This window comes from Vidua chalybeata, chromosome 11 (genome assembly GCF_026979565.1).
Source record: "Vidua chalybeata isolate OUT-0048 chromosome 11, bVidCha1 merged haplotype, whole genome shotgun sequence".
In the NCBI taxonomy this organism is placed as follows: Eukaryota; Metazoa; Chordata; class Aves; order Passeriformes; family Viduidae; genus Vidua; species Vidua chalybeata.
The window spans coordinates 18,193,019-18,213,866 of NC_071540.1; the positions used below are offsets into that span (position 1 = coordinate 18,193,019).

Sequence of the window (20,848 nt, forward strand, 5' to 3'; positions counted from 1 at the left end):
CCAACCCCACTGATTCTTTGCTATTACTCTCATTCATTAAGCTACTTTTTTTTTTTACACAAGGATTTATCCTCATATTACAAATCCGTAATTCCTTCTCATTTTTCTCAGGTGTTACCATTGCAATGCCTGCAAACTTGATATTCCTGTGCTCATCATGAGGGTCCATGTGCCTGTACACCACAGAGGTTATTCAAAGAGGGAATATGGGATTTTTCATGTTCTAAGAACTGGATTAGGGATAGCAAAGCAACCAGAGCCAGGGTGATGCCTCCTCTTCCTCCTTCCCTGGACCCAGCTTGCCAAAGGCAACACAAGTGCTCCATCCCTCTTGCTGAGATGCCTTTGAAGGCTGAGAAAGCTAATTTGCCTCTGCTGAGCTCTTTCTTGAGCCCCCACCACAGCTGGTGCTGATGAATTTCTTGTGATGGTGCTGCCAGGCATCAAAACCAGGCAGAGATTTGTGCCACAGGGTGTCAAATTAAAGTTTATCGTGGTCACTGAACCAGTAAGGCAAAGCCTCAGAGCATCACAGGCTCTCTGCAAAGCTCCTTCCCATTAGTTATGCCTGTCCCTGCTGTCAGTCCTGTAAAAAACAACCATTTCCCTTCTTTCAGGACAAGGTTTAGGAAGTCCTGTCCAGAACTGTAATGCCCCATGTAACCCTGTGCAGGTAGCTGCAAAACTTGTCTGAAAGTGTTGTTCTTGTTCCCAAATCTGTTCCTGACCTCTCTACATCTATTTTTCATGGCTGTGAAATTCTCTTTGACCTAATTACAATTCCCACTTGGTATTCTGGCACTGGAAATGGAGAAGCAGAGCTGCTGAATAGAAAGTGTGTCAGGTGCACTGTGGTCACCTCTGCCTCTCAGAGCAGAGATGAGCAGACAAGGGCTGCAGGCACTGGGATCATTTTACATCTAAGCCACTCTTTAATTCTCCTAATAGCCCCAAGATTGCAGGAGCTCAAAGCTTCACACCAAGGATTAAGAAACTTCCTAAATACAGGCTTGTTGCAGGGAAGGTAAAAGAACAACAGAGTCGCTGAGAACTGTTCTTAAAAAACATTTATTTCTGTAATGGATTTATAGCGATGACTCCCAAGCCCCACAGTCCCTCCCAACATGTAATTCTGGGGACAGTTACCCTGGATGGAAAAACAAAAGCCATACAAAGAAGCCCCCAGAAACAAACAGGAGCTGCCCTGCTCCATCCCTTGGTCCCAGCTGGAGGATGTTCACTGCCAAAGGCCCCAGGGAACTGAAGATGTCGTGTTTAACTGCAGAATAACCAGGGGGGACGGGCAGGGAAGGATTCAGCGGCTGCTATTTTTTTCAGGTATCATTGAAAAAGGAAATCTATGCATTTCAGTTTCACCTCCTGAGCCCCAGCATTAGCAAAGTCAGATACAAACCCAGAGACCAACGTACACAAAATAGTGACCAAGCGTCCAGACATTTCTAAGCCCCTCAGTTTACTGTGCTGTGACACCTCCAAAAAGCAACAAAACCCACTTTAGGATTGTGGTGGATCTTATTTTTAAGAGGGAGGGACAGAGATGCAGCACAGAGCATAGCAACTGTCAAGCAATGTTTAAGGCAAATTTATTCCCATTTATCAGGAGTCAAAGAAATTTTTTTGTTTGTTGGCTTTGTTGTTTAAGCTGTTAGATAACATCTCAGCTGGGCATTTCTGCTTAGATGATTTAATCAAAGTTTGAGGGTAGTCATCTCAAGCTGATCTGAGCCTAGAACAGCAAATAATGTTATTCCCAAGAATATCAGTCAGAACAAATTTTTCAGAAATTAAAGTAATTGATGTTCAGAACTGCCCCAAAACTTTCTTCCCTCAGAGACCAGGTTGAGCCCAAGTAAAACACACAGACATGAAGAAGGACACAGTGGCAAGCCTCTACAAACACAGGGCTGAATAGGACCAAAGCAGAGCCAAATCTAAATTCCACAGGTGCGAGAACATGGACAGAGTTAGGAGTAAAAAAAGGGGAAAAAAAGAAAAACAGAGCCCCAGAGAGGAATGTTTCATGAGAGAGGATGGAAAATAAAAGTCCTCTGTATGCAAAAAAAGGGAGTTCTTAGGTGCAGCCACAGAAAGCTGGGGAGTTCAGTTGCCTCATCTGTCAGGTGTGTTAGTTTGTTGTGCCTTTGCCCTCCCTTGGAGATCCAGGTGATGGTGCCAGGAGGTTCCTGCCTTTACTCAGTCTGTGCATCATAATTAGCCCCCCCTGCTTTCTTCAGCTCGTTCTTGATGTAATCCTCGTCCAGCTCTTTGTGGTCACTGATCACAAATTCTTTGGCAAAGTTCTGCAAGAGATAAAAAAAAACCTGTTAACAAAGGAGGATATTTTTAAGTAGCTGAATGAAGATGTGTTATCCAGCTTCCCTGGGTGTCTGAGCTGCATACCCTGATCTCCTGTGGCTGGGATGATAAATAGAAAGCTGTGGATGAGACAGAGGGCTAGTGAAGGCAAAACACAACACTTTACCTGGAAAAATGTTATGTTTCTACTTCTACAGTCGCTGGCTGCAGACCCAATGCAGGGGTGCAGCAGCTCTTCCTGGGGATGCACAGGCCAGGTTAGGTCAAGTTCCCTAAGCAGTATGTGAGCTAAAACACTCAAAATTATTGACCTCCTGACCACCACTGACCCTCAGCATAATCTTGGGCAAGTCACTAATCTTCTCTGTGGCCTTTTTAGGGCCCCTTCTCCTAAAAAAAGAACAGCACCACACCAGAGTACGCTGCAATGTCACACCTGTGAAGGACTGAGCAGCACAGGGATGGTACAGGAGCAAACACAGCTCCTTCCATGGATTTAGTGCCTCCTCCCCTCACCTCCAACACACAGCCTGGCCACAGCCAGACACTGCCCCAGACAGGCTGTGCACAGGCTGTGCCCTGTGCTTTGTGTCCCAAGTGACCTCCTGGATGAATGCACTTGTGTGCTGCAGGGCAGCTTTCCCCTGCTTGAGAGCTCTCTGCAGCTCCTGGGAGCTGGGCAAGCCCCGGGCAGCGTGCTGGGATGTGAGGCTGGGAACACAGAAAACCTTTCTGGGAGCAGAATGGGATCCCAGGGTGCCTTTAGGGCTCTTGTCAGAGCTCAGGGATTTTTTCCCTTGCTGGGGGCTGTGCTTCCTGCCTCACAGCAGGGCTGGCATGGCATCCATGTGTGTGCACAGCCATTTCAGCAAACAGCCTGTTTGCTGCTTGCTTTAGCATTTTCCTCCCCTTCCTAACCACAACTGAGAACACTGCATGAGTCTCCCTTCCCCCACCCCACAGACATGACAAACACAAGCATCCACTGCACTCCACCAAAAATATGAATTAAAATCCCAACAGCTTTGCCATGACATCTCGGGAAATCTGCAATGCCCGAATCCCTGGGCAGTGAGTTCCCCAAAAGGTGATGGAGAAGGAAGGAACGCTTCGGGAGGGCAGCAGGCATCTTGTGTGGGTCTCCCTGGCACTGGCACAGCCCTGGCACAACAGGAAGGGGGGCTTCTAATTGGTTTCAGACTCTAAGCCATGGCAGAGCTTTTTATTTGGCAGCGTCTCAAGGGTCTCAGTTTGGGATCAGAGTCGGGTAAAGGAGGGGGTGGAGGAGGATGCAGCTTGAAAGAGCCTCAGCACCTCTTTCATGTGCTGGGAGAAATGGAAAGGAGAGGAGAACAGCTCCCTCCTCCCCCCTCTGAGCTGTGGCTGATCCTGTTTCACACTGTAGGAAATCCTCAGAGCTGCTCGGGAGCCTTGTCTCTGCTCTGGCTGATGGGCAGCCACACAAAGTCCTCAGGAATAACAGCCCTGCTCCACTGCCTGCAATGCTCAGGTTTTCTGGCCACGTGGACAGCACAGGCACTCATCCACGGCTTGGCAGAGTCCAGGGAAAATGGGAAAGACATTGCTTTTTAAAGAAAAACAAATCCTTTTTTTTTTTTTTTTTTTTTGAGATGGGAATAAAGAGGCAAACTGCCCAAACCATCAGATTTAGTCATGCTCACGAGTGTCCTACTTCCAGGTCTCCAGGGTGACATCTCTGCAAAGCTCAGCTCTTACTAAAACGAACCCCAGGATTTTCAGCTATTTGATGTTCCTATGTGAGTTTTGAGCTGAGCCTTTTCAATTCCTTTTCTATGGTGCCAGGTTTAACAAATTTTCCTCACCTTGGGAAGCAGATTATTCAGGACTACCTGATTTCAGGGCAAGTCTTTGCCCTGCTTTAGTGAGAACTGAGGCAGGTCCATAAAACCATTTCTGAGAGGGATTCCATGAAAAGTGTATTTAAAAGTGTGGGGAGGGTTTTCTTCAATGCCCACTTTGCAGAATCCAGCTGATTCTGAAATTGAAATTGCAAGTGCTCTCATGCCCAAACAGAGGAGAATTAATTACATGTGCCACAAAGTAAATATAATTACTCAGATGCCTTCTCAAGTAGACACTTCTCCAGATGACTCCTGGGTGATGATCTGTGGGCATCAGCCACCATTCCACATCAGCACCACCAAGACACCTTGCAAGGAATGAACAGTATCCCCCTGGCAGTGGCCAGATGGGTTCTGCTCCCAGCCACTCAGATATCCTCTTAGCTGACTGGAACACCTCTTGTGTCAGATTTGTACCCTCAGAGTGCAATCTGGGTCACTGCTATTAATAACTCTGCTTTATTCCATTCTCTCAGGGTCCTCCTTGGCTCCTCACACCAGCTCTAACCCACCACGGTGTCTCCCCAAGCCTGGCCCTAAGGAGGGAAGATGCTTCTGGTGAGTTTGGAATTTCTGATTTTAGCATGCTGCTCGACCTTCTCCAGCCACAGCCTCCCTCATCACTCTGAATTTACTGTCTGAGCTCTCTGGGGCTGAGCTTTGTTCAGGGTGCAAATCCTAAGGCACAGTGCATGACTCTGATGCTTGGGCCCTTGATTTGCTGACATGTGTCTTCATCTTGCATCCTCCACTTCCTTTTCCCTTCTCCTCCCCCCAACCCCAGGCTTTCTACAACCACAGCAAGCCCTGCCAGTGAATTCTAGCCTTTGTCTTCACCCCAGTCACCAGCAGCCTCCAGATAACAAAAACAATGATGCCATTTATCTTTATCACTCTCACAACACAACAGTGATCACAGTCTCTTTGCTTTGCCTCTCAAATCAGTGAACAGCACACAGAAATATTGAGGTTCACTGCTGGTTCTCCAATGCACCCTTCTGGCACCAGCTCCTCTTTGTGCCTGAGGGTCACAATTTTGGAATCCCATCCCCTGTGCCAACCACACCAGGCACAGACTGAAAGGGCTCCAACCATGCAGGAGCAAAGAAGGAGCCTGCATCCCTCCCTGGGAAGCATGAAATTTGTGCAGAAAGCTCAATCCTTCTCTTTCAGCCAACTGAAAGGGGGGAAAAAAAAAGGGTGGAGTAGATTTTCTTCCTCTTCCATATGTTTAGCATATGGGCCATAAAATTTCCCTATATTGCCCAAGGGAAAATCCGTGTGGTGCAGATATTGTACCAAACTAGGTCTGCAGAGGCCCTTATAAATCCCAGCTTGGGAAGCCTGAAGCCAGGAGTAAAATCCTTGTATAGTCTACAGACACTTCTCAGCAGCTACAGATGGTGCCAGGTAGCTGAGCAGCTTCTTGCTATTTTTTATTTATTTTATTTTTACTGGGGCTTGGAGCAGCCTCTGCTGATGTTCAGAATCCTCAGTTCTACTGTGCTTAATGTCACCACTCCCTCCCCCTGGTCACCTCATCCCCAGTGCAGAGGAGATGACATCTCCCAGGTTTCTTTTCCAGCACGGTCTGAGTCCCAGGCCTACAGCAAACCTGCTCCTGCACTCAGCTGTCAGACTCCAAGCTCAGCAAAATCCCTCTCTTCAAATCTACTCCTGCCAATTTTACATGGACCCGTTCCAGACACTGAGAGAAGCCAGTCCAAACCTCTGGCAAACACTTGTCTCAGCCATGGGAGCTGCATTTCAGCTGCTCTGCAAATTCTCCCTGCTGTGCTTCATCCCACTGGAAGAGTCACAAGTCTGTGTGTCAGACACAGGCAAATGAGAAGCTGCTGATTCTGACCCTCTACTCTAGAATAGGAGTTCTTGTAAATCCATATCCATTTGGTATGGTCATTACAGTAAGCCAGAACAGGAAAAACAGTCCAAAAGGAGAATTTTGTTTGCCTTCGCAGCAGGATCTCACTCACCCTCATGAGTAACTCTCAAAGCCACTGTGACATAGCTGTTCCCTGGGAGTTTGATTTCCTGAGTGCCTCTAACAAAGCTATTAAATTTACTTCTGATTTAATTTAGCTATTTCATCTTCTGGTCAGGACTCTGTACTGATATGAGAAAACCAAAGCACATAGAGGGAATTCTGTTTGAGCCCAAGAGCAGGGACAGGGCCCCCATCAGTGGGTGCTCCCTCATGGGACACCATCACCAGTGCAGTGCGAAATCCAGAGGAAAAGGGAAAGGTGAGCAAAAAAAAGATCTGGGTGTCAGCTGCAAAACAGGAACCCAGCAGAGCTGTTGACATCACGAAAACCAGATGAATTCCTCACCAAAAATAATGATGAATAAAATGCCTCGAATATTTGCTCACAGAAACAGAGCTGTTTTACCCTGAATATGAATTAGGAAAATAACAGAGCACATGACTATGTGGGGGAAGGAGTGCTGATGAAAACAGAAAAGAGTCAAAATCCATGGAAAATCTGACAAACTGGCAAAGATTGAGCAGTCCCTTTGCTGGGAAAGTCCTGCAGGACATGAATTCAGCCCTGTCAGGAAAAAGACCCCAAAGGTGCCTAAGGAAGAGTTAAAATCTCCTGGTAGGAAATGCAGTCATGAAGGGACGAGAGTTCACAGAGAGGAAGGAACACTCAGAGGGAAACCAAGTCCTGTCTCCATTTCTTTGGTGTTTACATCAAAACCACCCCATTGCAGCACCGGCTGCCACTCCCAGTGCCACAACCCCTGTGCCTGTGGGGTCTGGTGACCAAAGTGCAGCTTGCAGGGGACACCAGTGCTGGGGGGTGGCTCTCTGTACACATCTGCCAGGTCACCCCGTGCACAAGGTGACACACAGCTGCTGCTGCTGCTGCCAAATGGATGCAGCCTTGCAGAAGTCACTGCTCCATGAAGTTCCCAGTTGTTTAGATTGTTCTAGGGGTAGGTTTAGACTCTGTCCCAGAAATTCTCCCAGACATCTTAAGCAGCCGCCTGCAATGGGAAATTCTGTGCCACTTCTTCCCCCATTAGTCCTTGGCATGGAGAGAAGGCCAGTGGATAGAAGGTGGGATTGTGCATCCCCCTGCTCCCTGTCTCACGCAGTAGGACTTAGCTAGACCCTTGAGAAGATACAGATAAATACTTGTTCCCCATCCTGGCCTTACTTCTAATCTGCTCCCAGCTGAGCTGCTTGGACCAGGCTGCAGGCTGGAGCCAAGATTTCTAGCTGAGTTATGGAAAAATAAATGGCTGTGGGGAAATAAAAAAAGCTCCTGATAGTTCCTTAAATGGATCTTTCTACAATCCAAAAGAAATACAATAAACTCAAAACCCATTTTCCAACAACATTACAGAGCTAATAAGCATAGGGCCAAGTAGGGCCAGAAGACCTGGCTCTCATCTGGCACAGATCAGAAGAGCTACAGCTATTTGTAGCAGATGAGATCCATGCCTGTCATTTTACAGTTATTACAGCTAAAAATCAATTGTCCTTTCTTCCTGAGAGGTTTTCTGGCAACCTCCTGCACTCACTATCAGCACTGCTTCCAGAGCCACCTCCCCACGGATTTCACAGCACCTGCTTCTCCTTCCAAGGGAGGAACACAAAAGCCAGGGCAACCCAGTTCCCACCTCTGCTTTGTAACGTTTCATCCCTCTGTTCACAGCCCATAATCCACTCCTCAGCAGTTCATGTCCCTTGTGTTTTCCTCATGGCAGGCACTTCTGGGAGCCCATTACCCATCCCTGGGCAGGATTCTCTTCATCCCAGAGCTGGGCTGTGCTGGCAGGAGGTGCCTGAGCTGACTGGCTTTCACTTTGACTCACAGAACAGCAACATTTATTGGTGTTTGCTCAGCCCTGAGCAGAGCTCAGCCCCAGCTCATCAATACAGCACAGGATATCCCTGTGGAATCCCCTCACAGGAATCCCCTCACACTTGGGTCTTAACTAAAGACCCACAGGTGCTTTGGCAAATAGTACAAGATTGTGAGAGCCCTTCAGGTTTTGCTGAGGGCTTCTCAGAGTGAAGAGCTGCTCTTCTGGAATCCCAAGCTGTCCCTTGTGCAGATCAAAACTGTACAAAAAGGCTCCTTGTGCCACCCTTCCACGGGCTGAGTGCACCTGTGGGCCCAAGTGCACCTGCACCCATTCAGGGTTTGCAGACCAAAAGACTCCCACCTTAGGGCACTGCTTTTTCCAAATGATGAACCAACACTGACTCAGATTTGTAGTTCACCATTACAGAAAAAAAAAAAAAAAACAAAAACCTAAGTGTATTTTTCTATGGATAACTCACATCTCAAATAATCTCTGTAAAAAATGGAACACTGAGAATATACCTGAAGGTCAAAGGGAACTACTAAGAGTGAAATAGCTCTGGGATAAACTCCCTCCATTAAATTTCAGTTGGACTTTCTTGTTCTTGTTTATTTTGACAGATTATCTGCAAGGTCACAGGCGTAAAAAGAAGAAAATAGTTCTGCTTTTATCTCACTGCACTCAGAGAGATTCAGTTGCATATAAAGAACTATTCAAAATACTTGTCAAGATAATTTCTTCTGGACAGGAGATCACCATTGCTGTGACATTCAGAAATGCTTTGCAGGGGTTTATAGGCAAGGTTGCTCAGTAGAAGTGTATTGAGCACCAGTTGTATTGTTTTTATATTTTAGTATAGACTAATTAGAAAAAGAAAGCTTTTAAGTAACAGCCAAGAATGGGTAATGCTCCACCAGATTATTAACTTCTACAGACTACTAATCAAAGATGAAACAAGTGAAATTGCAAATTATATGTAACAGACCTAGGGACAGATCTGAGCACAGTGCTCAGGAATGCTATTCAACTCAACAGGAATACATTGTCTAAACAGATTTTTAAGAAAATCTTGGGCTTAGTGACTCATATGAGAGTCATTCATTAGTACTCTATAATTTCATCTTCGGCTACAATTACGCAGTTCCAGCTGCTTCCCATGAGCAGAAACTTGCTTTCCTATCTCTCAGGTGTCATTCTGGAAGTTTCTTTGGAGAACAGGCCCCTCTGAGTCGTCATTCTGAAAACATTTAGCACCAGAGTTTATCTTCTGGAAGGACAGGAATGTATTACCTTCTTCATTCTTCTTATCTAAATGTAATCTTCTGTATCATATAAACTACCAAAGAGTTGAGGGGGGCTTCATTCTCACCCTTCACAGTGTCCTCTTGGGAGATTTTACACTGGCAAGAGCTCAGTTATTGAGGGAGATTAATTTAATCATCAGCCTATTCTCCATGAGCATAAACAAAACCATTTCGCAGGCTCTGGCGAGCTGGTTCTATGTTTTGTTGGAAGAGCTAATCTTGCTTTAAATACTTCTCCAGAAGAAACATTCCAAACATCAGCATCCTCTCCATCACAGCCAGGTCTCAGCTGTGGCTCTGTGCAGCCTCTCACGAGTCACTTCTCTCCTGCCTGTTGTTTGTTCTCACTTGGACTGAGCACATTTCTCTTTCCCCTGCTACACCCAAGGCCAAACAAAGCCTGTTCACATCTAGTTAGCCATTAAGAGCCGTTAGTTAATTGGTACCATAGGGACTTCAGACTTTGGGTGATTAGCTCCACAAATTCACTGTGCAAAGGCAAAAGGCCTCTGGAGAAGTTTAAACAAGGGTGTGGGTTTTCCTGTTTAATTTTACCTGCTTAACTTCATGCTGCTCATGATCATTCAACAGTGAATTATTTCCATATCAAGGAAGGGGATGGGAGACATCTCAGTGGTGACAAGGAGGGGAGTGCATAAATTCCCTCCTCATGAAATAGCTAAGGCAGCCTTAAGCTCAAAAGGTGCTTCTTTATGCCTGAGTGCTCAAAGGGCAGATGTTAAGCCTTCCTAGGAGGAAGACAGGCAATAGGAAACTGTCTTCTTTTTAAAGGATTAACTCCCAAGTTGGAGGATGAGCCAATCCTTCCCTCTCTCTCCCTCCTGCTGGTGTTGGTACAGAAAACAGCGATGGGAGCTGGTGGTTAGAAGCAGAAGGAGGAGGTTACCTGTACTACTTCCTTGACCAGGGTCTTGTCAGTCCCAGTTTTGGCTCTCTGCAGGCCACTGACATCCTCTCCAATCCAGGTGATGAGGGCAAACTTGACTCTCTTGCTCATGGCATCGCCGGTGGTGAATCGGACAAAGCCGAACAATCGCACATCGTCTGCGGAGGCAGAAAAGGGACAAAGAGATTAAAACCAGCAACATCCCTGCCTTCCCCTTCTCCAGGGTGAGCCTGCTGCTCTCAAACACCAAGGCAAGGCACTGATCCCGTGATTCAGTGCCAGCATTTGGGAATCAGGGCTCTGCTCATATGCCCTGTGCTTGCAAGGTGTGCTTTGCCCGTGTTGGCTCTGCCTCTTCTGGGTTCTCTGAGTTACTGGGAGGAAACTGGCTGTGCTGGACACCCCACATCACAGTGGAAATGGCTCAAATACAGTCAGCAGGCAGGTCAAGAGCACAGAGCTAACCATGCAGCCAAATGATTCATCTGCAGGTCTGGTGGAGAAGGGAAGAAAGTGATATCCTCGTGTCTCCTTCTTACAGAATAGCAGGATTAGGGTCACATTTTATAACATTACCAGAAACTGGCCATTGTGCAAGTGTGATCTTTCTCCCTCCTTCCATCCATTTCTGGCTCACTTGCAGTATGAGTTTACAAGAAGGAGGGGAGAAGAAGGAGGAAAAGAAAAATCTGCAATTGCTTGCCCAGGTGTGTTTTTCTATTCCTTCCAAATCCCTGGAGGGAAAAGTCCTGGACTTCAGAGCTGTGCTGATTCTTGTTTCACAGCTGGTTTGTGCTACATCACACCAGACTAATTTAGCCTGGCCATATGTGTGACAACCTTGCAGACTGTTATCTCAAAGAGCTCCTTCCTCCATCTCCTGATGACTCATGGAGCCAGGCAGTTGGAAGCCTTCCTGATCAGGAGCACCATCCCCCTGCATCCCCAGGCTCCAAGGGATGCTGGAGCCTTCCACCAGGAGTGGCAGAAAGCAGAGCAGATGGACACTTGTGCAATTGTGGAATATTCCTAATCATGGCTTCGTCGTCTCTCAGAGGTCGCTCGAGGCCTTTTAGAGGAGGTGACTCAAACCAGAAGAACAAACCTGCTGCTTGAGGAGACTCCTGGTAATCCTGGCACACTTGTGACCAGTTCAACATGCCTTAGAAGGATTTGCTGGGTTGACTAATTGCCAGGTGAAAATGTATAGGCTCCAGGCTCTAGGCTCTAGGCTCCAGGTGTAGGAATGACTGCCAACATCCCCAGCACGCTCCGTGAGCAGCCAGGACAGCCCCAAGAGCTCTGGAGACAGGGGAGAAGCAGCTTTAAATTGCTCATCCCCAGAAAATAAGCTGCTAGAAATCAATGTTAAAAAAAATTGGGATGTTCTCTGCAAGGTAACATATCTCAGAGCTTCTCTAACACTTTGATTTGCCAAAGTGTTCACAAAGACAAATTCTCCTTGTTAAAAGGGAAGACTTTTTTAAGTCTGCAAAAATCTACCTCTGCTGTCCCTGTTTTGTTCTCTCTGTTTTTTTTTGTTTTGTTTTGTTTTTTGTCACTGACTGAGTAATACTGGGCAAACTGGAAAATGGATGTAGGGGGGTGTGTGAGCCAGTACAATGTTCAAAACAAACTCCTCTGAAGATTTCAAAATAGAAACAAAAAGAAAGATCTTATTCAGAGGAAAAATCCAGATGGATCTTTGGAAGGAGAGAAAAAGTTGTGTATCAACAATGCAGGCAAACAAAACTTCTCTCTCAGTTGCCCTGCTACTGGTGAGTGTAAGAAATGCACATGGAAACTGCTGGCTCTGACAATAAATCCTCTTCCCAAGATTGATTAGAACCATAAATGAAGCGACAGCCAGGAAATACCCAAGGTGAAGCGAGACAGCAAATCCCCTAACGTTACAATTAACAGATCCAGGAGCCAGCCTTGCTTCCCCAGCTCTGGCAGCAAAGGAGGCCACGCTCAGAACTGTTCTGTGGCTCCTCTGGGAGCAGTCCTGGAAGGCTCTTTAATGCCACGGAGTGCTGGGAGCTCCTGGTGTCACTGCCCTTCCCATGGAGCCCTCTGTCCCCACCTTGAGCCTGTGGGTTTCCATCCCTGTCCCTTCTAACAGAGGCTGCCACAGAGAATGTGGACACTGGAATGTGCCCCTTTGTAATAAAGATAATGGAAAAAAAGAAAATGAATGTGAAAAAGCAGTGCTTTTTCATAGCAGCACAGAGAGGAAGTTCCAGGGATGCCCCATGCCTGGAAGTGTCCAAGGCCAGGTTGGATGGGGCTTGGAGCAACCTGGGATAGTGGAAGGTGTCCCTGCTTATGATGGGGTGGAAAGAAATGATCTTTACGGCCCCTTCCAGCACAAACCATTCTGGGATTCTATGAACTTTTCTGTCAGAATAACTTCAATTTGACATTAACCCACAGCTCGCTGGCAGCAGTAGGATTTGCTTCTCAGCAGAACTTTCAGTGCTTGCCCATCCTGGTTGAAAGCAGCTCCATGACACTAAAGAGAGCCAAATCCAGCAATTCCAGCTTTTATCCATGAGATCACCTGAGCATGAACAGCCCTTACTCCACCGTGTTCAGTCCCAGTAAGTTCCACGAGCACCTGAGGTTGGACTGGGGCTCTGAGTCACCTCTTGGGCAGACTTTTCCTGGGGCTGCTTCACTTGTGGGGGCTTGAAGGGGTCACACCCCAGCTGGGTCCTGTCTCCTCCTGTCTCCCCACGGAGTTCATGTCCCTACTGGAGGCAGAGCAGGTTTCTTCAGCTGCCATAGCCTTCAGCCCAGGATATTTAGCACAAACGTGATGCCTTAACTCGCCGTGCCGGGTGTGAATCGCGCTGCACACAAAGCGAGAGGGAATGTGAATTGGAGCCCTGAGCAATTAACATGTCTCAGTTCCTAAAAGGGCATCAGGGACGGATGGAGAGGTTTTTTAGCGCTAGCTCAGGCTGGGTATAATCCTCTCCAAGTGCAGGTCAAAATCCCCGAGCAGAAGCGGCTGAATTTCACAATTAGTCTGGAGCGTGTTCGGAGTGATAAGGGGATCAAAATGCAAGTTCTTCCCTACTCCCAGATTTCCTCTTTCACGGTTAATCAGTTCTACCCTGCCACATCAACTCCCCGCGCTGGAAGTCATCAGTGCCATCAGTGCCAACTCCCCGAGAAATCTCAGGGCATTAACATCCATCACCCCCTTCTCACACAAAAGCGCTCACGGTGGTTTTAGGAATTTGCTGAGAGTGAGGGGAGCAGAACAAATCAGAGAGAGACAGCACAGATCTCCCCGGAAAGAGGAAATCCTGCCTTGTGCTGTGCCACCCCCTTCCCAGCCACTGAGGCATGAATTTCAGGGCAGACAGAAGTGAATAACTGATCTGGGGAGAACGGAAATAGCAGCTTTATTTGAGATCGCACAGGATCCAAACAGCAGAAATTAACAATGTTAATTCAATTAATAGCACGACTCCCTTCACAATGGTTGGACAAACAATGAGCAGCAATATGAATGCCTTAACGAGCATCACTTGGTGTTTCTCTCCAAACTCTTTATTTATCACTAAGGCAGGATTTTCCAAATATTCTGATTAAGCTGCCCTTGGCTGTCAACAAAGCCTGATGCCAAACTACAGAGATTTCCTTCATGGTATCCTTCTCTTTTTCTACATCCACTCAAGTGCTTTGTTTCAGCTGTACTGAAAAATTCCCCATTAGATTAAAATGCAGTGAGTCATCAGTAAAAGATAATAGCTGCAGGAAAGGAGCACACTGCCAAACCATCACGGTTCTCGAGCTGAGGGCTGTGAATGGCCAAGCCAGAGATGTGCCACGATAAAAACACTGCTCCCAGCTTCACCTGCCTGCTGAATCAAGGTCACAGGCAGCAAGGCAGGTGATGGACCGACCTGCTGTTGTCTTCTGTCCAACGTGGATTACTGCAGCGCATGACAGGTTCCGTGAAGATTTAATTTGTTTGCTTCAATTGGATTAATTTTAGATTAATTTGTCAATTTTCCACCTCTTCAGTCAGCCCCGTGGTCACGTGGCTGCAAGTGCAGACAGAAACGTCCCTTACTTCTTCCTACACTGTTTTTTCCTCTTAAACCCTGCACTAAGCCCACAGATCTCGTGCAGGGCTGCCTTGCTCCACCCCAACGAGTTCATTCAGTCATCTCAGACGTGTCCGACCCCAGAGCCACCACAGGGCTTTGCTGGGGCACCAAACCTTCTCCAGGTGACTCGGGGTGGCCGATGGGAGTGCAGGGACACAAGTGCACGGGGAAAATGACCCCACAGTGGCTTCTCTGCTCCAGTGAAGCCACCAGGGGAGTGCTGCTAGCCCAGTGACAGTCATGGCTCCTCTCCTGACCTGGGTGGATACTGAGGGCAGAGTGGGAGCAAAAGGGGACCCAGCTCTTCCCTGAAGGAAGGAATGGTGCTGTTGGCTGGCCAGAAGGGCCAGGCAGGCCCCAAACCAAAGGGCAGGCAAAAGGTACAAAGCTCTTCTTTCCCACCAGGAATTGGCAAAGGCAGACCCACAGCCACGACATTTTCATTAAACATCACAAAGCCAAAGAGTTACCAAGAGTTACCACAAAACCAAAGAGTTACCATCAGTTACCATCACAAAGCCAAAGAGTTACCAAGAGTTACCACAAAACCAAGAGTTGCCATCACTGCAGGCCTTGACCTGATGAGTTACTGCCACAAAAATCAGTGAGAATATTCCCTAAACCCACACCCTGTCCACAGCAGGGCCAGGCTAAGCCTGGGCTGCAGCTGGCAGCCAGGAGATCGCTGTGACCCTGCCAAGAGCAGGTCCACACAGCCAGGGAGGGCACAGGGGCAGCGTGACAAATTCCATAAGCCACCCGTGGCCCCAGGTCTTCCTTTAAATAGCCAGTAAGGGAAAGCAGGAGAGATGAACACTGAAGAGGAGAAACAAAAGCAGTAGGAGATTGATTTACAAGGCCCATTTTAGCAACTTAAGATGCAGCCAAATGCAGATAAGCACCTATCTCATTATATGTCCTCATGTGTTTTTACAAATCTTTCCTACAACCTCAGGTGCCAACGTAACCTTGGTGATCTCTCAACTCACAGCTCCTGCGTCTTTAATGTGCAGCTCAGGCTTTCTGGGACAATTGATCTAAACTCCAAAAACCTTGTATTTTTATTAGGAGCCAATTATATTTCTAATATTTTATGTCAACCCCAAATGATTTTATAGGGTATTTATTTTCTGTTCTTCCAAAGATTTTCTGTTCTTCCTGCTGCTGAATACCCAGTGTGGTTTTGGGCTGATCTTTTCAGACACATGAATAACTATCCCATTTCATGCTGTCATTGCAATTATTTATCTGCTCTGAGGCTTTCCAAATAAAAGGCTCATTATTTCTTTTGTCAGAGATGCATTGAAAACAGCTGTTCACATATGGCATGGGGGGGAGGTGGGGGGAAATCCAACCTTCTGACCACTCCATTTTTTTAATGGTAGAATGCACACTAAAAAAAAAAGAAATTAAACCACAGACAGAGCCAATGTAATGCTCTGCTGCTTCATAATACAGACACTGAGGCAATGTCCAGGTACAACAGACAAACACAAAAGTTTCACAGGATGTCATTTCACTTGTAACTCATCCCACTCTTCTCAGCAACAGCATCACCAGCCCAGTTAAAAGACTTTGAAATTAAAAACATTAAAAAAAAAATCCTAAGAGCTGTCACATGCTTCCATACAATAACCTTCAACTCTTATCTCTTTCTGGCTTCAAATGCACCAGCTCAGCTGCTTTTTCTCAAAGTGTACTGATGGCACATAGTCCTAACCAACAAATTAATGCTTCCTCTGGAGCCAGGCCATCTGCAGAGGCAAGAGCTGGAACTGGGAAGTAAAGTGGATCAGAAGCCTTGAATCAAGTCCTTGTTTAATGCAGAGCTAATCTGTGCTGTTAAGCCCAAGCAAAACAGTTCTCAGGCAGAAGACACAGGGGGTGTCTACACGGAGTGTTCAATGACCCTGACACAGTGAGTGCCCTCAGCTTTGGTCTCCAGACTCTGTGGGTCAGAGCAGGGCCAGCACAGGCAGGACATTGGCCATTAGGCAGGACTGCCAGAGGAAGAGCCCCCAGCAGCCACCTCCGAGTCACCCAAGGATGTGCCTTAAACCAGCCTCCTTGGCTTTCCTTTGGGACAGGCTGGAACAGAGGTGCCCACACACGAGGGGCTGCCCTTTGGAGGCCAGAGAAGATGAATGCCTGGCTCTAAAGCAGGGGCTGCTGCTTCCCAGGCAGTGTTTGAGTTGTCTGAGACAAACAGACCTTGGCAGGGACGGCATGACAACGACTGACACGCAAAAGTTCAGGGTCAGGCTGTGTTTGCAGCATCACCTCAGGACCCTGAACAAAAGGGCACTGAAGGAGCTCTTCTTTCCATGTTTCCTTCCTCTAGGAGTGGCAACTGCTGTCCCCAAACGGGGATGGGAAAATCTGATAGTTTAACGATGCTGTTTGTTCAACCTTTCTGTTCCTACACAGAGCTTAGTGAAGATGTAAGGAAGAAAAGGCCCCCAGGGCAGGATCTGTAAGATGCAGGTCTGATGGGGGACTGATGTGTAAGATGCAGGTCTGATGTGGGATGTGTATCTGAGAGTACAGCAGAGGAGGAAAGAACCCAAAGCAGGGCCAGCAGCAGCTCCTGGCCTCCCTGCCCCAGCTCAGCACCTGTGTCACGTGTGCTCCCCCAGCAGCCCCAGAGCGGGGCTGGAGGTGTGCAGAGCTGGATTCTGACACAGCCTCACTCAAGTGCTACTTCCTCTAAAAGAAGCAATTTCAGTTTCTCTCCTTTCCCTTTGTCCCCAGCCACGCTGGTTCCCCAAGGAGGTTTGCAGAGGCAGTGATGGGCATGGAAAGGATTATGGATGGGGGGGGAAAAAGCAAAAATAGGAGCTGTTGCAACAGCCCCTTCCAGCCCCCTGACATGTATCACTGCACAAGGCAGGACATCCACCACAGGCAAAGAGATTCCAAACCGGTACAAAAGCCCCTCCTGGTCCCAGAGCCACAGGAACCAGCACACAGTGACCCTGCCCAGTGCCCAGCAGGGGAGCAGTGTGTACCAAGGTGCTTTTCATAAGAATGGTTCTTAAAGAAAGCAGGGACTGGGATGTTTGCAGCTCAGAAATAGCTGCTGCAGAAAGTGGAGCAGAGCGAGCTCTGATGGTGACTCTTTGCACGCTGAGATTTGCAATCCCAGCTCCTGCTCTCACCTCCAACCACCAAATGATGCTCAGCTTCTACCAGAGGCAGCTGCAGCACTTTGTGGCTTTTGGGGCAGTGTTTCTCACACAACAGGAATTCAAAACAAAGGAGTTTGTTCTGCTACCAAGGTTTTTAAAAATTTTAGTCACATTTTCTGAAGCTGTTTGCATTGATAGCAGCTCTTCTCCCCTCCAATAAAATGTAAAAGGGGATGGAAGAGACCAAAAGGAAAGAGATGTAGCAACAAGAAGAAATAATATTCAACAGCTTTTCCCATCCCTTGCTACTCTTTTTTTACTGACTTTGTTGCAGTAGAAATATTCCAACCAACTCTACTTTCTTCCAGATGGGAAGGAAAGCTCCAACTTCACTGCTGGCACAAGGTTTGATTCCTGACTATGTCTAGCGGGCCAGGTGAAGGTTTGCTGCACAGATGGAGGCTCCAAAACTTGCATCTCTTCCTTCCCCAACTGCAGCACTGAAATTCGTGGGTGGAGGAAGATCCTTTTCATCTCTCAGCCAAGGACCAGGCACCTCAATGTGCCTTTTTTTTAAATCTCCAACAGCTGTGCTCCAGAGGTGGGTTTGAGGACAACTTCTTGGCCCTGGTCTGCCAGGGAACAGCCCTCAGCAGGTGCATGCCAAGGGAAAGGGAAAGAAGGAACAGGGAAAGGGAGCAATGGAGCAGCTCTACGGGATTTAGCTCCCCATTAAAGGCTAACAAGAGGCCACAGCCCATCCCACAAGTGTCCTATATTTAACTCTTTCCTTGCTGAGCTTATTTCTAAAAGATGGGAAATTTCCTTTTTTTTCTGTCTTGGGGCCAGCTTGGTTTGAGCACCCTGTTTCTAAGCCCTGTAAAGAACACAGATGTGGCCACACTCCAGCGTGCAGTGTGTGCTTCCACTACTTGTCATCCTCACCCTACCCAACCCAGCTCCTGCCTGTGCTCTGCCAAAGCCCGTCTGCCTGCTCAGCCACTCCAGAAAAGGATTCCCTTTGCCACAGAATGGAGGAGAGGAAGTTCTCAAGGGGCTCCCATCCAGAAAAAGCATTGAAAATCAGCTCAGACAAAAAGAAAGACAGGGACTGTATAATGGCAAGGAGAGAAAATAAATGAGGAAGGCTCCCCTGCAAGCCTCAGGTGTCTGGAGGCACCAGAGATGCTCAGTTATATTGGCCAGGAGAGGAGACAAGAACGTGGCACTCAGATCCTGAAGTCATTGACCTCCCAAGGGAACAATTAACCACTGCCATGAACTTCCAAAGTGCTGAGCCCCGGGATTCCCTGGGTTCCAGGTAATTGCTTCTCCCTTCTGTTGCCCACTAAAAGGTGTTGAGTGGGAAGGAGTTCCTGCAGTGCAGTGATCAGCTCTTCTGACACCAGCTGCAACAGGACCTTTCCTAGTTCTGAGAATTTCCCCTGCAGGTTCTCAGGAACAGCTGGAAACGAGTAGCTGCATTAACCTCAGTGAGACCCCACTGCCAACGTCGTAGCAGAGTAGCCTAAACAATCTTCATTTCATAGCTCCTTTCCAAGGACTAAAACACACTTTTCTCCTGTCAGATCAGAGCTGTCCCTCCCACAGTTACTTTCCTGGGAGTTCTCCCCTTCCACTCAATAAGGCACAGCCAAACCCTGGGACTCCCAGCCCCACGGTGTCCCCATGAACTGCCCCACCTTGAGAAGGCAGAGACTGCTCAACACAATTCCTCCACAGTTCAGACACAGAATTCTGAAAATACAGGTGGATCACAGCACTCGATTGTACAGTAACTGGCTGAGTGAGTGAGACTTTGTTACAATCCAGTATTAGTAAAAAATACTCCGTATCTCACCTCGCTTGGTGACATTGTTAACTAGCAGCCAAGATAGGAGGAAAACTGATTAAAACTGAGATAAAAATCAAAACCCGCTTTTGTGAAACTCATCAAAAGTCACGATCAGACACAGTTAAACACTCCTGAACTGATCTTCCTTTTCCCCAGGCTTTGTTCCTGCCCTGAATGTTCCACAGCCGGCAGCTCAACAACGAGCTGCCACGTTTAAACCTGGAGCCGCAACAGTTGCGGTTGTGCAACGCCACATCTGGGATTGTTCGCAGCGCTGTATTGTTCGAGCCCAGCTTTGCACCCTCCGCTCAGCTTTCGTGCTCTTAAAAAATCCCAGCAAGCCTTCCAACTGCAGTCACTTTAGTGCTGTGATGTTCAGAAGGATTTCATGAGTATTTCATTCTCAACGATCTGTACGACCGCATCTTTCCAGCCACGGCAGCCGAGTCGGCTTTGCTCTGAAATTGCATTGCCAAACAAGGCGGCCGTTGCTTATCACGCGTTTTATCTGGTTTATAACCGAGAAGCAGCGAAAAGATTGTGCAAAGAGGGGAGAAAGAGCCCAAAGGACGTGAAGTCTAAGGGTGAGACAAAGGAGCCGCTGGACTATGGACTGGGGGGAGTCGCACTCTGTGGAGCTGGAAACGCGATCCCGCAGGACAGGGCGGGCACGGGGAAGCAGCAGCACTAATCCCAGCTCCCCCAAGTTTCCTCCCGTCCTTTCCCCCTCGTCCCGGGCAGCAGGAAGGGCGGAAAGGGGCCAAAGCAACGGAGACGGAGCTTACCTGTGCACTTCCTCTTAAAGGCTTCGTAGTCTACCCCTTGGTCTCCAGGGACGATTGTAGAGCCATTGTACTTAAACGTCACCCTTCGGGGAGGGAAAAGACAAGGGGAATAATACAGTTAAAAGTCACCTTTCCGGATGGGGGAAAGGGGAACGCATTTAACAGTCACCCTTTTATGGGGGTCACCCTTTTAACACATAACTAACACATTTAAAAGTCACCGTTTTAATTGGGGAAGGGAAGGCGAAGAATACATTGAACAGTCACAGTCTTTAGGAAGGGAAAGGAGGAGATGGGGAAGAATAGGTTGTGAAAAACCCACCCTTTAGGAAAAGGGGAAGAGGAGAAGGGGGCAAGGTCTATAGAAGTTACCCTTTGGGGAGCGGGGAGAGAGGCCGGGGACCCCCAGCGCACCGCTGCCCGTCCGGGGGGATGCCAGGGGGTCACCTACCAGTTCACCTCGGTGGCATCGTCCCTGACGAGGTTGTACGCCTCCCTGCACGCCTCCTTGTCGATTTTGGTGGCCATGGGGGCGAAGGGGAGGGGGGCAGCGCGGAGCGGCGCGGAGCTGGGGGGGCCGCGGCCGCCGCTGCTGCCGCACCGCGCTGAGCGAGCCGAGCCGAGCCGAGCCCCGCGAACCGCGGCCGTCCCGCCCCCGCCGCCGCCGCCAATGGCTCTGCAG

The 20,848-nt window shown here is 48.0% G+C and overlaps 1 protein-coding gene across 1 annotated transcript; it reads right to left on the minus strand.

Annotated features, from left to right (window-relative positions):
• Positions 1–1,049: 1,049 nt before the first annotated feature.
• On the minus strand, positions 1,050–20,797 carry COTL1 (coactosin like F-actin binding protein 1). The gene is made up of 4 exons (XM_053952895.1): positions 20,618–20,797; positions 20,167–20,249; positions 10,272–10,429; positions 1,050–2,321 (listed from the first exon to the last, which is right to left on the minus strand). Exons 1-4 carry the CDS (start codon positions 20,692–20,694, stop codon positions 2,211–2,213), a joined length of 429 nt encoding a protein of 142 aa, XP_053808870.1. The 5' UTR covers positions 20,695–20,797; the 3' UTR covers positions 1,050–2,210.
• Positions 20,798–20,848: the final 51 nt, after the last annotated feature.